Genomic DNA, 15,158 nt, shown 5'->3' with positions numbered 1-15,158 from the left:
ATTCTGCTTTCACAGATGGAGGTTGTGTTTTGCAGGTCTGCTTCCTTGGAACCGGTTTGCATCAGTTCCCCTTTCATGTGTCCTTGGCAGGCCATCTTTCAAGCATGGCCTCTATCTGCAAGGATGCTTTACCCAGCAAGACAGTCTTCAGGTAGAGTGCCCACCACCAAAGTACAAAAAGAATAGAAAGGAGGTTACATCCTGCTTTTATGTCCCCACCTCACATAGATCAGGAGGAGAGACATGAATCTGCACGCCCCACTCTATATTCTCTGCAATCTAACTAATGTTACCTGAAGTCAAAATCATTTACAGCCCAATGTATCAGGAAGGGCTTTGGCAGTTCTCAGGAAAGCCTATGTCCCCTTTTCTCACCATAGCGTCTTACGCTTTCCCCTCCCATCTAGGATATGGCAGCAATACACATACGCTGTTGGGAGAAAGCGACCTCTCCTCCACTTTGGACTCTGGTCCAGGCTGCGAGCTTCCCAAACAGAACCTGCAGGCTTGTATCAATCATGCACGGCACACTTATGTCTAGCGCACACACACACACACACGTAAAACGCACAGGATAACGTGTTCAGGATTCCGGATAATTGTGAGCAGTGGAACTTTCAGTGAATGGGTCAGTAAGTATACATTCATGTCTCAAAGGGGGCTAACAAACTTGTCACTATAATTTACCAACCATGGTATGCTGGAACCACCAAGCTGTATGCACGAAACCAACAACAGGGACTTACATCCCCTTTCACTATGAGGGTGCGCTTGCTGAGTCGCTCTCGGATCAGGACTGGGTTCAAAGCTAATCTCTGTTAAATGATCGGGCCTAGGTCAATGTGCGTACCAGGATTAGGGTGTGACATGACTAAAAATCAAAAGTAGATATGCAGTTCAGGGATGCATGGCAAGGGGACATGCCAGTACATCATGCAGGGAAGAGTACTGTCTCAACACTTATACATCAGAAGTATATTTAATGTAGATTTCCTCACAGAATGTATTAACAGGCAATGAAATCTGGAAACTAACAATGGTATTATAAGTAGAGATGTAAAATGTACTGCAATTTGCAATTGCTGCTTTCTTCTCATTCAATCCAAGCGCAATGCATTAGGTTTGTGTCTTTTTTGATGTGTACAGTTAGAGGGTCATGTTTAAGATGATAATTCGTTTTTGTTTATACAGGCTGATAAGGAATCTTATATATTTTATAAATAAATGGACCGTTGTGTAGAAATGTCATTAAAAATCATGACTATATAATCAATCGACAAAGAGTGTTACCAGGAAACATGATTTAATGTAGATTTCCTCAACTATTAAACAATAAGGGGCTTTTGTAGGTGGCACAGTTGCGTGCACAAAGGCACATATATGCTCACTGTATAGAAAACATCTATCAGCAAATCTCACCTATCCCTCTAAAACAGAGTTCTTCAAACTGGGCGGCACGCCCCCTAGAGGTCCGTGGCGGCGTTCCAAGGGAGCGCAAATGCCTCCGTAAATACTTGTGAAGGAAGAAGCTTGGAAGCGTGACTGTTCATTTTCTGTATTTCCATCCGTCTTAATTTACACGAAAGTTGAAGGACATAAATAGTAAATCAAATGTGATCCTGAGCCCTGTGATGGTGGGGGCCAAAGACTTGTGTATTTATAGTGCTATGATGTCTCAGCACGTAATAGAAAGTACTGTGAATTGGTAAGGCATTATTCTAAAATTGAATTACACAAGTATAAGATAGACTGCCACACAATGACTGTGTATATGATCAGAGGCACTGCATTTATGCGGCAGGGGAGCACCAAATTATATGGCAGGTTTTACTAAATTACAGGGCATAAAAAGGCAAATTATGCGGTATAATGCGGCACACTATTTGCTAGTATTACTTCATTATTTGGAAAAATTTTCACATGGTAGAACTGTCTGGGAAAGGTGCCACCTCAGTGCCTATTTAACAAGCAAATAAAGAAATAAGCAACTGAAAGATGATCAGTTAACCTTTGTGCACAAACACGTCACCACATTTTAGTAACTTTTGATCCACTTCAAGTGGAATTTTTTTTTTTTTAAATCTGTAGATTACACAGAAGGTGGTGAATTGTGTGGCATATGCAGCAAATCCATAATTCTGGAAAATGCAGCTGCTGCAAAACGGCATAATTTCAGTGGTGCTGTATATTATTAAACAAGTGCTTTCAAACAGGACATATTAGTAATAGCTAACCAGACTGTACCTCGTGTAGGCATGTCTATATGTTCATTGAAAGGATACTTTCCGAAACTCAGCATCCTTACCAGACCTGCAGTTTGTGTGGGACTGTTCCCACTGGAGCAGGGTCAATACTGATTTCTGCATTGGGTGCAAACTGAGGTGGCATGGTGTGCAAAATAAGGATGGATTGGGACGTGGCCCTAAGTAATTACCAGTGGCTGAGATTAATTTGAGCATTCCATCCATCACTTTTTGTACACTCTCTTTAGTGAAGCAGGCAAAGTGGCACTGGGACCCATGACTGTTAATGGCCATTTGCATCACAATTATGACTTTCTTACTTTACAATAAGACATGGTAAGAGAATTAGGAATTAAGGCACCATTGCTGCAAAGAGGTGGGCAACAGATGGGAGTCCATTTTTTGTTGAAAGTGACAGTCTGTTTCAAGATTGGAGTGATGGCCAGACATGGTGGGGAAGGGGTGAAAGAGGCAGAGGGGATAGCCTGCTATTCAGGAGCTGCCATTAATGCAGAAGGTGCAGTCGCACTGGGACCCTAGAGTGTGAGAATCTCAATTAATAATAGGAGTAGTGTTTTTTGTCTAGTTCACTTTTTATGTGTGTGCTCTTTTATATGCCTCACATTTAGTGTGGATTATGAGCTACTGAAAAAGTGCCCCTGAAATGATCTCATAAGCCCCACCCATTGTGCTCAGCCTATATCCCTCCTACTCCTCCACGCTTCTGCATAACGTTTTGGAGGGGTGCCAACTTCAAACTATTTTGGATAGGGTGGAATCAGAACATAAAAGTTTGAAGACCTCTGCTCTAAAAACAATTCACTCCAATGCTTTTTGATGGAAGGCTGAATATTATAATATTATATTCCAAAATACAGCATGCCATAAATGTCAAAGAGAACTGACAGTCAGAGTGTATCATTTTGGAATGGGTATGTTTGAATATATGTGGGTACATTCAAATCAATTACACAAGTAATTTAACATTTTACAATACCATAAATGAATAAAAACGATGTTTCCTTCTGGCACTTCAAGCAGGTTTCAAATATGCAATAGCAAAACAAATAGATATTATTTTTCCATTTTTTGCAGATTGCTTCTTAAGAAACACTGTTAATCTAATTGCTTCTATTCCTGAGGCAGTGTGTGTCCTTTGCTGGTTCACTTTTGTGCTACCTCCAGACAGAGGATTATAGTTTTACATTTGCTCCAGTAAGGCATACAGTATCAGGCAGGAAATGCTTCTTCTGTGACACACATACGTCTGTTGTACACTCAGATTTTTTAACAAGCCACAAACCTTTTATAAGCATTTACATGGTTTGCTGCCAACGAGAAATACTACTTCTGGGTAATTTTCCTTCAAGTGCTTTTGAAAAACTGTACTGTGAAATACATAATTTGTCCTTTTTTTCCAAAACTATTCCTGGAGGGGAGGGGAGAGGTTTGAGAAAAAAAACTCTGCTCCCCTCACTCCTGCCCTTCCAGACCAATGTGTGGCTAGGATTTTTTTACAGCACTACTGTTAGTTAGTTGGGATAGGGTAGGATCAATAAAATCTAAATTGAAATTGTACGCTGGCCTAAAATTTGATCTTCTTGTTTGACATAAGGAGGGAGGGTGTGCCAATCATCTATAATCCAGGAATGCATTGGTATGCACGGCAATAACAAGGGAAGGTTCCTAATAGTACGTGAGCGTTAGTTTAGTGTGTAAGTGCCCTGTTCAGGCAGAAAAGATGTATTAAATTCAGTACCAGGAGGTATATCCTCAAACCACAAATCGAAAACCTGAAACACAGCAAGTCTCCCCCACCCCTTCAGATTAAGTAATAAGAAGAGAAGACACAGGGACACTCTGGACCTCCAGATATATACAGGAGGGGGAATGGGAAAGATACATGGCTTAGTTTTCAGATAGGAGAAAACCTCAGTATTCCTTATGATGAGCGCTTGACAGGCAAAAATAGATATCCTTCTTCTTACAGGGGAAATATTCACCAGTACTGACTGTGCACAGCTCTACTGTCAACAATTTTCGGTGTTCCCGCTAGAATTTGAAAGTAACATATTAAGTTAAGAGGGGAGAGCCAAGACACAGGACTTCAGCAGATTGGCATATGTCAAAATTAAAGCAAAATATAGCAGTTTAATATGAATATATAAATCTGATATGTTCTTAAAATAAATTGACCAATGCCACATGGAAAAGGGTGCACTAAACAAAAAATGAAAACAGCTTGAACTGGCAAGAAAGTAAATAACAGAGATGGTGCTTTTACATATTTTAACTTTTAGACTTATTACTCCAATAAACGGCAGTATGAAGAAAAGCAGAGGTAAATCAAACACTTCACTTGCAGCAAAGCTACCATAAATTGTTCCCTTCTACACACACCAAAAAGCCTTTATTTCCAATTACGGATGGCGATTAGTTGTAAGATTACAGCAAGAAAGCATAATTTGGAAATCTGTAACTTAAGTAATTACTGATTGAACACATTAGTGCAAAGCAGAAACAAAAAGCCAAATGAAAAACAAATCTATAGTATCTGAAAAAGGTACTTTTTTGAATTAGAGGCTTTGCAATTGTGCAGACAGTGCTTCCCATGATATATAGCCTGCTGCAACATAACTGGCTTTTGCAGCTCATGCCCCAGGCATGCAGCTACTGACTATCCAATGAATGAATGCTTGGAACGGACCGTTTATCAATTGGTAGACACCGCAAAGATCCAAGATATGCACAAGTGTTTAAGAACGCGTTTAGTTATATATTCAGCATATATACATCATGACTTAATAAACCAATGGCTTTTCAACTAGAGCACCTTTAAGAGAAAAGCTTCAATATCAAACCAAAAGAAACTATCTGTGTTTCGTTTTACTAACCTATTTCCCTTTTTAATGCATCTACATATTTAAGTATTTGTATCAGAAAATGTCTAGGAGTTCCTTACTGAAGCCCTTATTATCTGAACAATCCACATCCTAAAATGATTGTTCCTTTAGTGTTGGCAGGTGGTGCCTACTGTAGAAGCAAATCCTTAGACCAGACCGTGCAGACAGTTTAAAGATGAGGACATTTTAAAGAGGAAGTCAAACACTTACTGAAACGCTGTTTTTAACTATTCATAAAGGCTTGTTACCTAATTGACATTTCCATTTATGAAAACTATTTAAATCTTAGACACAAATATTTGTAATGTCCACAAAGTGCTTATTTGGTACTTCCTCAGAGGCTCGAAGGAAAGATTAATTTACAAAGAGTGACATTCTCAATTATTCAGAGAGGTGTGTGTATAATTATTGGCTATAACGTGTTTGTGCATTTTAATCTCATCTAGTATTGCGATATATGTACAAATATGTCGTATTTTTGCATTTTTACATTATGATCATCCAATAGCATCACAATTCTGATAATAATTGGTTTTGCTCCGGTGGTTTGAAATGCTCTGACTTCTGGTTTGGTTTCTGCGCTTGTGCATGATCTTGGATTTATAACTTTCCCTACAGTTTCACCAATTACCATACTGCACTGAACAGATGATTGGGTAGAAGCGACAGTAGCGGCAAACTTCCCCGTGCATGTTGCTGTGCATTTCCATTCTTGCTGCATTCTTACATTACCTCGGGGTAAATGCTGAGGAAACATTCTCAGGCTCATCATACCCATATTCACCCAGATGTTAGACTGCTGCTGTCGGGTTGCAGGTTGCTGCCTCAAGAACAGTAGATAGCGGGGAAACAGCTCCAGCTCCGCCAGATTCGTCTTGCTGTTTTTGATGACCTAGAGAAGATTAAATAAAATTGGGTATATTTTTTTTATTTAAAAAAATACAGAGTTCTCAGATTGTGTGAGTCTCAAGAAAAAACAGGCTACAATGCAGTTGTACATCTGAATAGTAAAACACGTTATCTTTGGAACTGCATCCAGGAACGAGTGGTCACATGTCAGGAGGGCCATGAAAGAGTGGAAATCCGGAAAGGCACAGAAAATTAACAGGGGACATAATTGATGCATTCAATATCTACACTTCTGAAATAGTCCAAAAGATTCAGAGACCGAAAGAACATACTGTGTAGGCAACAGAAAAGCACAGCGGTATCCTTAATTCAATCTGTCAAAAGAACTATCAATGTAGATTCCAGATTTGCTTGATAAATACGTAATAAATTGAAGGGCAATACTAAGCAGTCCTAATCCAGTATTTTGTTGAACAATGTTGTACTATAAATGCATTTATATATGATATTACACTCACAGCAGGGTGGCAAAATGACTCTTTCAACCTAACACTGCCTTACACTAAACCGTGAGGGAGTCCTTGGTTTGCAAGAGTACAAACCGTAGCGTGGCTTCACTTTACTTTAAATATTGTACCTGTTTAAGTGGTTCTCTATAAGATTTAACGTGGAGTGATAGCAGAGCAGGCCACAGAATGCTTAAGAAACAGGTAGTCGAGGCAGATGTCCTATATAGTTCTGCTCCAGTAGCCATGCACATAGACAGCCACAGAAAACAACATCAATATTGATCTCCGCCCACTGGCCTGAATAGGAGACTCATCTATAGTAAACGCTCTTTAGACACTGCTCGGGTCACAGATGAGTGACCCACAACCAAACAGTGTAAGCATTTTATAGTGTCTACTCAGAAGAAAGGGGAGAGGAAGGCACCTGTATCTATTGGTTACCAACGGAGGAGCAGCCCCATGGCATAGACTATGTACAGGTAGCACATTAAAATGATCTAGGGAGTCAATTTTAGAAATGACCAAGAGTAATCTACAGGCACACACGAGAAATTCAACTATTTTAAATCCTCTCTAGAGTCCGCCCAGTAATGGTGCAAAATGGGACAAACAATTGTGAGACGTTTCATGTTGAAGCTATGGCCTTAAAACCCATCTTGTAAATGACATTGGCCACATTTTGATCAAGACTTGGCAATGCCAGATAGACTGTAGACTTTCTTTGTTAGGGTCTACCCAGGACAGTATATAGAAGCAGCCCACTGAGCACAAAGGTTAAAGACAGCCAGAACAAATGCCATAAAGGCTACACCCAAGAGCGACAGAAAAGCAGCGCACAGTCCTGCACCCGTGCCAGAAAGAAGATATGGCCATGGGCCAAACCAGGAGTGATAGAGAAACAGCATATGGTGTGCCTTCATTAAAAGCAGTCAAGATAAATATCTTCCCCACTTACACAGGAGTGACAGGAGAGCAGCCAATAGCATGCACCGGTTACTGGTCACCAGAGTAATTGGCCTAAATGGTCCAATCAAGAGGAAAGGAGTAGAAGCACACTGCCTTTGCTGGTTACAGGCAAACAGAATAAATGGCATAAATGGTCCAACAAGTAACGGCAAAGGAGTGATCAATGTGTCCTCAAACCTCACTTGTAGTTGTGAGGCGTTCTAAAAGGTACATATCACAGAAACGCTTATACTGGAGAAATGCAGACAGCTACAAGGCTGTCAGTGAGACGTCTGCAGCTGTTCTTTGCCACCACAGAAAAACAACATGAACACCAGTCCTTTAAAATACAACAGCATCAATCCAATCTGCAGGAGTGAGGTTAGAGCAGACCCCGAACAAACCAACTCAACAGACCAATTTAAAGATCCAAAAGCCTGATACCAGCACTTTAAACTGAACAAAAAAAATACAGATTACAATTGAGGCAAGAAAATATTAGAGATGAACCTTAGAATCAAAGTATCCGTCCAATAAACGTTAATTTGGTCCAGGCTAGACACTTACACTTCCTAGTACAAAGCATGAAAATGAGGTATTAAAGCAGCAGACAAGCCCCTCGATAGTAAGGTTCTTTACGACGGTCTTGAACACTTACCTCTTGAACTCTGCTCAACTGAGAACTTTTCTCAGCTTCAGAACTCTACTGAACTAGGGAGACAGATAGGATGCAGGATTTATACTCTTTAGAGTGAGTCCACCACGGATAAAGGGATGATAGAGAGGGCCTCTTTCTTTTCTTTCACTAATAGACCATTAAAACCAGCTCACCGTAATCCTTTAGTAATTTTGCATTCCCAAGGAAGCAATGCCTTTAGTCAGTGGACACAGGCAAATTGACTGCAAGTATACAGCTAAAGGCATTTCCAAGAGAAACATAACGACAGAAATATTGTGATCTCCAAATAAACATTAGTTTGCTATTTACACACACTTTGAAACTGCAATTTCACACCAATAACTCCATGATGTAATCCAAGATTCTAAGTGTAAGCGTTTCTAATGGGGTGGGGGAGGGAGGTGAAAATCCTACTGTGTCCACACCATGGTCAGTCACAAGTGCGTCATCTGTGCTGCTCAGCTGTCACACAACTGACAGCAGGGGGCGGAGGCAAAAAGTGCTGCATCTACAGCTGACGGGCAGCACGCACTGCACCAGTGCTTGATTTGTAAATAAAAACGTGCCGGTGCCCGAAGCACTCCTCTTAAACACGCGGCTGCTGCAATTAAATGTACGAGCACGGAATCCCGAGGGGGCGTAATCCTGAAGGCATCTCGGGCCTCTTTAATCCATGTAAAGCCACTCCCTGCCCCTTCAGCTCACTCTAGCACCTTTCTACTTCCTTCCTTTGTGGCGCTTTTTCGTTTTTCCATTCCTCCGTCTTTCCCATATGTGTCTTTTGCTCGCAGCAAATGCTTGAGGCAGAAGAGTAAGCTCCGGCCCTCAAAAATAAGTGCCGGTGCTCAGCACCGGCAACAATAAGCACAAATTAAGCACTGCACACATTCAAGCACCAACACTTACTTCAGAGCAATCCCAAAAGTATTTCGTCTCTGCCTAGAAGGCATGTTTTACAACTGCACCTCCCTAAATTTTGTTTTTAAGGATTGCTTAATCTGAATGTTTTAGTGAGAATGTCCCCAGGGCAGGTGAGATTAGTCCTCAATCTGGAGCTAATTATTTGTCTCTGAATAATGTTTTATTTTAAAGACGAATTTTCATGAGTGATTCTTTTACGTCTGCGGATTCCTCGTAATACTGTCATTTATAAGCAACTCTTTCCCGTTCTATTGGCAAAACGGCAGGGCAAGGTTTTTCTGCCCCCTTACTGAGTAAACATGGACCTATTGTCCTTAACAGATGGATTTAATGCAGGGAGGCACTAAATCAGCCAAAATAAGATGGACCGATGAAAACCAAAGGCAGATGTGGTGGGAGAGATTGGCCAGCCGCATGGGTAAGGTAAGGGCAGAAAAATAGTGAAACTTGAAGCAAGAATAGAAATAGAAATTTCAATTAAAATAAAGCAATTGATGAGTGCTCAAAGGTTGAAAATACAATTTTTCCGAAATATATTTGAATGGAACTCTCGTGAAAAAGATGATGCAAGGTTGCACACCACACGGAAGCAACATTTGGTGGGCAGAAGGAATGAGGCAAGAAGGGGACCCCAACAGCTACCAAACTTAGAGTGGTTGGAAGCTTTGGTCTTGCCTATCTACAAAGCCAATCCTTTCTCTACAGTGTGCGAAGCGGGTGAACTCGGTGCAGATTCTGACCTTCCAGCATTTACGCTATACCTATCGCAGTCACATAGCCCAGGTTACCTGCAGTATTCAGAAGTAGGATAGTACCCCACTCTTTGTAACTAGTCAGTCGGATAATCTGGCAGCAACTGCTTCGAATTTCACCAATGCCTACTTTGTTTTTTCGATTTCACAATCTCTCACTGCGCCATCATTCGTTACTATATTGATAAAATACACTAAAAGGCGTAAAAAAGCCATTTTTTTCTCAGTGTGCATTTACCCCAAAAAACTCTTCATAAATATATGATGGTAGTACATAAACCACAAGGGCCAAATCAATAAGCCAAAATATGAAGAAACAAAAATCAGACGTCCTGGTAGCAGCTCTCTTCTAAACAAGGTTAAAACTATTTCTTCTTCAAAATGACTTCACAACTTTTTCTGTATTCAGACTCATATACCTGGGTGTCAGTAACCCTTCTTCATGGCCTCCCAGATAAACTAAACATGCACAAAATCACACAACAGAAAATGGACATGATGAAAGAGTCAAATGAATACATCATTAGCAAATCACTGAATATTTCAAGGAGTAATGCTTGTGGCTCTGTTCACCGAATGACAATCTGGAGTAGAAAGCACGAGCACAGAAGGTGGTAAAGTTGTAAGGCTTTTATTACCTATATATTGCATCACGGCTGTTCATATATTTGAAAAGGACTGCTGCCTTTTATGTTTTTTTAAACACTTTTTAGTCTCCATTCTAATAGTGGCCTGGCTGCGGGCAGGTATGCCAAGTGTCACCAGAGATGGTGAGTTTGTCTGCAAGATAAGCAAGGGTGCTGGTCATTATGGCTTTGTAAATGATCAGCTGATTCTGAAGATGGTTCACCATCAAGTGAAGCAACGGAGATCCCTCAGGAAGGGGTGACATGATCATATTTCTTCAGGTACTAGCTGGGACGGGCTGCGTCATACAGGATGCCCCCGGGGGCACTGTGGATTCCGAAAGGCCAAGGAGAACGGATACTGCCCCCAGATGAGCGATTATGATGGATTGTTCTGGAGTTCTAAGGTCCCTATCTAGAAGAAATGGTTTAACCTCTTTAGGAGAGAGCAGCTACTAGACAAGCTTATTTTTCAGCAATATGTTTCCCTAGTATGAGGTTGGTGACCCAGGTGAATCCAAGCAACTTGGAATTCGGTGAAAGCTGGGGTTCGAAGCTGTAACCGTTTATGGCACTAAGCTAGGTTTGTACTTTATTGCTTATGTGGAATGCAAGAAGGACAACAGTGTAGTTGTTCAGATCAGCTTTCTCTTCTTGGATCATGTAAGAAAAAAGACAATAAATACACATTGTTTATGTATCTACAGTTAATAGCTTGCGGGGGGGGGTACAAGTGGTAGCACCGCCCAGGCGCCTCGACCGCCAGCATACTTACTGCCAGATTCCCACCCTAAATGTGGCGGAAATCCGGCAGTAACCATATTATGGCGGGCGGAAAACCGCCAGCACTGGCGATCTTCTGGCGCTCGAGGCTTTGGCAGTCTCACTTTGAGATCGCCAAAGTTATAATGAGGGCCTTAATGTCTTCCCTTCAAATCGGTGAGCACAACAGCACCTGTGTGGAAAACCTCTGTATATTGGTCGATGTGCTCATCAATCAAGACTAAACACACATTTCACGACAAAGTATAAGTACATAGATACATGCCTCAACATGTTGAGACAGCTGGCCAGATTGTTCGGGACTAGCCAGAGCCCATTTTGGTGCCATAATGCTTAGAGCCTCAGTACTCCCAAAAAAGGAGGTGAGATTCCACTTGTAGGAAGTTGGCTATGTATATACTATCTCAAAGTGAGAGATAGTGTGCACAGAGTCCAAGGGTTCCCCTTAGAGGTTGATAGTGGCAAAATTAGATAATACTAATGCTCTATTTTGTTGTAGTGTGGTCGAGCAGTAGTCTTTTCAGAGGATAGTGGTAAGCATTTGTTGTACACTCCGGCAATAAATGAGAACACACACTTAAAGACTTAACTCCAGGCCAATAGATTTTTTATATATAAAAATATTATTTTCTTAATTTATTTTAGAACCATAAGATTCAGAACTCAAGTAAGTACATAAATTGTAAGGTAATTGGCTTTGGTAAATATGGAACTTTGAATTAAAACAGTAATGTACACAGTTTTGGCAAAAATGGCAAAAGCTATTTTAAAAGTGGACACTGCAAAAATGAACAGTTCCTGGGGGAGTTAAGTATTGGTTAGTTTTTCAGGTAAGTAAAGCACTTACAAGTTCAGTCTCCGGGGCATAGACAGCCCACCGTTGGGGGCTCAAGTCAACCCCAAACACCCAGCAGCACAGGCCCGGTCAGGTGCAGAGGTCAAAGTTGGGCCCAAATAGGATAGGCGCCTATGGAGACCAGGGGTGCTCCGGTTCCAGTCTGCTAGCAGGTAAGTACCTGCATCCTTGGGGAGCAGACCAGGGGGGTTTTGTAGAGCACCGTGGGGGTCACAACAGGCACACAAAATACAACCTCAGCGGCACTGGGGTGACCGGGTGCAGTGTGTGAAGTAGGAGTCGGGTTTTAGGTAGAAATCGATGGAGAGAGCCGGGGGTCACTCTGGCGATGCACGCAGGGCACACGGGGGCTTCTCGGGCCAGCCACCGACTGGGCAAGGATGAGGGCCACCTGCTGGTCACTCTTGCACCAGTAGTTGGTTTCTCTTGGTCCTGGGGGTTGCGGGTGCAGTGCTTCTTCTGGGCGTCGGGTTCTTTTGTTACCCGGCAGTCGCGGTCAGGGGGAGCCTCTGGATTCTCTCTGCAGGCATCGCTGTAGGGGGTGCAGGGAGGTCGTCTCAGGGTGTCCACGTCATTGGAGTCACGTGGGGGTCCTCTCTGCAGTGTTGGTTCTTCTGGACACGAGCCAGGTGCGTCGGGTGCAGAGTGTTGGGGACTCACGCTTCCAGAGTGAGGCTGGAGTCCCTTGAAAGATTGTTTCTTTGTTGCTGTTTTGGACAGATCTGCTGTCCACAGGAATTTCTTGGTCCTTTGGTTGCAGGGCAGTCATCTGAATCCTCAGAGGTCGCTGGTCCCGCTGGATGAGTCGCTGTGCAGGTTCTTTGAGTCTGGAGAAAGGCATGTAGGGACCAAGTCAGTTGTCGTCTCTGTCGTCTCTGCGGGGCTTTCAGGTCAGCAGTCCTTCTTCTTCTTGTAGGTCGTCAAGAATCTGGTTTCCTGGGTTCAGGGTCACCCCTAAATACTCAATTTAGGGGAGGATTTAGGTCTGGGGGCAGTAGCCAATGGCTACTGTCTTGGAGGGCGGCTACACCCTCTTTGTGCCTCCTCCCTGTGGGGAGGGGGCACATCCCTAATCCTATTGGGGGGAATCCTCCAAAGCAAGATGGAGGATTTCCTAAGGCAGGGGTCACCTCGGCTCAGGACACCTTAGGGGCTGTCCTGGCTGGAGGGTGACTCCTCCTTGTTATTCTCATTATCTACCCCTGACTTGCCGCCAAAAGTGGGGGCTGTGTCCGAGGGGCGGACATCTTCACTAGCCGGAGTGCCCTGGGGCGCTGTAACACCAGGCTTGAGCCTTTGAGGCTTGTTACAATTCCTGCAGGGGGAGGTGTGAAGCCCCTCCACCCAGTACAGGCTTTGTTCCTGGCCACAGAGTGACAAAGGCACTCACCCCATGTGGCCAGAAACCCATCTGGATGTGACAGGCTGGCAGAAACTGGTCAGCCTAGCACTAGTAGTTGGACTGGTATACAGGGGGTATCTCTAATATGCCCTCTGTGTGCATTGCTCAATAAATCCCACACTGGCATCAGTGTGGATTTATTGTGCTGAGAAGTTGATACCAAACTTCCCAGTATTCAGTGTAGCCATTATAGAACTGTGGAGTTCGTGTTTGACAAACTTCCAGACCATATACTCTTTATGGCTAACCTGCACTTACAATGTCTAGGAATTGGCTTAGACACTGTAGGGGCATAGTGCTCATGCAACTATGCCCTCATCTGTGGTATAGTGTGCCCTGCCTTAGGGCTGTAAGGCCTGCTAGAGGGGTGACTTACCTATGCCACAGGCAGTGGGTTGTGGGCATGGCACTCTGAGGGGAGTGCCATGTCGACTTGGTCTTTTTCTCCCTACCAGCACACACAAGCTGTGAGGCAGTGTGCATGTGCTGAGTGAGGGGTCCCCAGGGTGGCATAATACACGCTGCAGCCCTTCGAGACCTTCCCTGGTCAAGGGGCCCTTGGTACCAGGTGCACCATTTACAAGGGACTTATCTGTGTGCCAGGGCTGTGCCAATTTTGGAGACAAAGGTACAGTTTAGGGAAAGAACAGTGGTGCTGGGGCCTGGTTAGCAGGGTCCCAGCACACTTTCAATCATAACTAGCATCAACAAAAGGCAAAAAGTTAGGGGGTAACCATGCCAACAGAGGTATTTTCCTACACCACTCCTACCTGCTTGTTGATGAACAAGCTACTTACTTTCATTAACGATTTTTCTGGTCGAGAAAAATATTCTAGTTGCAGATTACTTATCTTGGAATTTCCCCCAATCGTCAGTCTGGATTCAGAGATTTTACTTCGAGCAGTACCCTTGTGCGCCTTTAGGTGGTGTCGGTCGACTCCGCATCGGTCATTGGCATCATGGTCACCAGTTATGATGTTGCGGGTTGTATAAAGGCACCATCCTGGCACACTGATGTCAGTTTCTTTTCACAACTTTCCAGGCCAGAAGCGCAGAGCCATGAAGAACACTGACTCTGTAGCGCAGATCTAGGCACTGAACGTGAAGTCCCTGTCCCTAGAAATCAGTTCACAGAGTGGGGAGGATGGATGGGACGGTAAGGAATCTGCAACTAGAATACATCTCTACCACATAAATCATGACAAAAGGTAAGTAACTTGTTCATCTGATAGAGACTTCTAGTTGTATATTCCTTACCTTACAATAGATACCCAAGCAATACCATCCCCAGAGGAGGGTCTGCGAACCAAGATCATACTAGGAAGTCCTGCAGGACCGAACGGGCAAAGTATCCGTCCCTTCGGACCGGACTGTCCAGGCAGTAGTGTTTAGTAAATGTGTGCAAGGACACCCACAATGCTGCCTGGCAGATGTCCAGGACTGGAACTCCACGTGCTAACACAGTGGTTGCAGCTGTTGCTCTGGTAGAATGAGCATACAAGCCCTCTGGGGGTTGCTTTTTAGCCAATGCCTAGCACATTGTAGAGGATTACCCATCTAGAGATGGTTCTCTGCTGCACTGCCCGACCTTTCCTTGCACCCACATAACCTACAAAGTGTTGATCATCCACCGAGAACTCTTTTGTACGATCAAGATAGAACGCCAATGCTCTTTTTGGGTCCAGACAGT

General features: G+C 43.2%; 1 protein-coding gene across 2 annotated transcripts in view; it reads right to left on the bottom strand.

Annotated features, from left to right (window-relative positions):
- Positions 1–15,158, bottom strand: part of USP32 (ubiquitin specific peptidase 32) — a 941,828-nt gene that overhangs the window by 254,262 nt on the left and 672,408 nt on the right. The window contains exon 16 of one of the 2 annotated variants that reach the window (XM_069226537.1): positions 5,879–6,038. In XM_069226537.1, the coding sequence (XP_069082638.1) occupies positions 5,879–6,038 (160 nt within the window). The remainder of the gene's footprint in view (positions 1–5,878; positions 6,039–15,158) is intronic. The other variant, XM_069226538.1, reaches the window with a different exon arrangement.

The sequence above is a fragment of the Pleurodeles waltl genome, chromosome 3_2 (genome assembly GCF_031143425.1).
Source record: "Pleurodeles waltl isolate 20211129_DDA chromosome 3_2, aPleWal1.hap1.20221129, whole genome shotgun sequence".
NCBI classification, from domain to species: Eukaryota; Metazoa; Chordata; class Amphibia; order Caudata; family Salamandridae; genus Pleurodeles; species Pleurodeles waltl.
The sequence above is the reverse complement of the archived record's forward strand: the minus strand, read 5'-3'. Positions and strand labels throughout refer to the sequence as shown.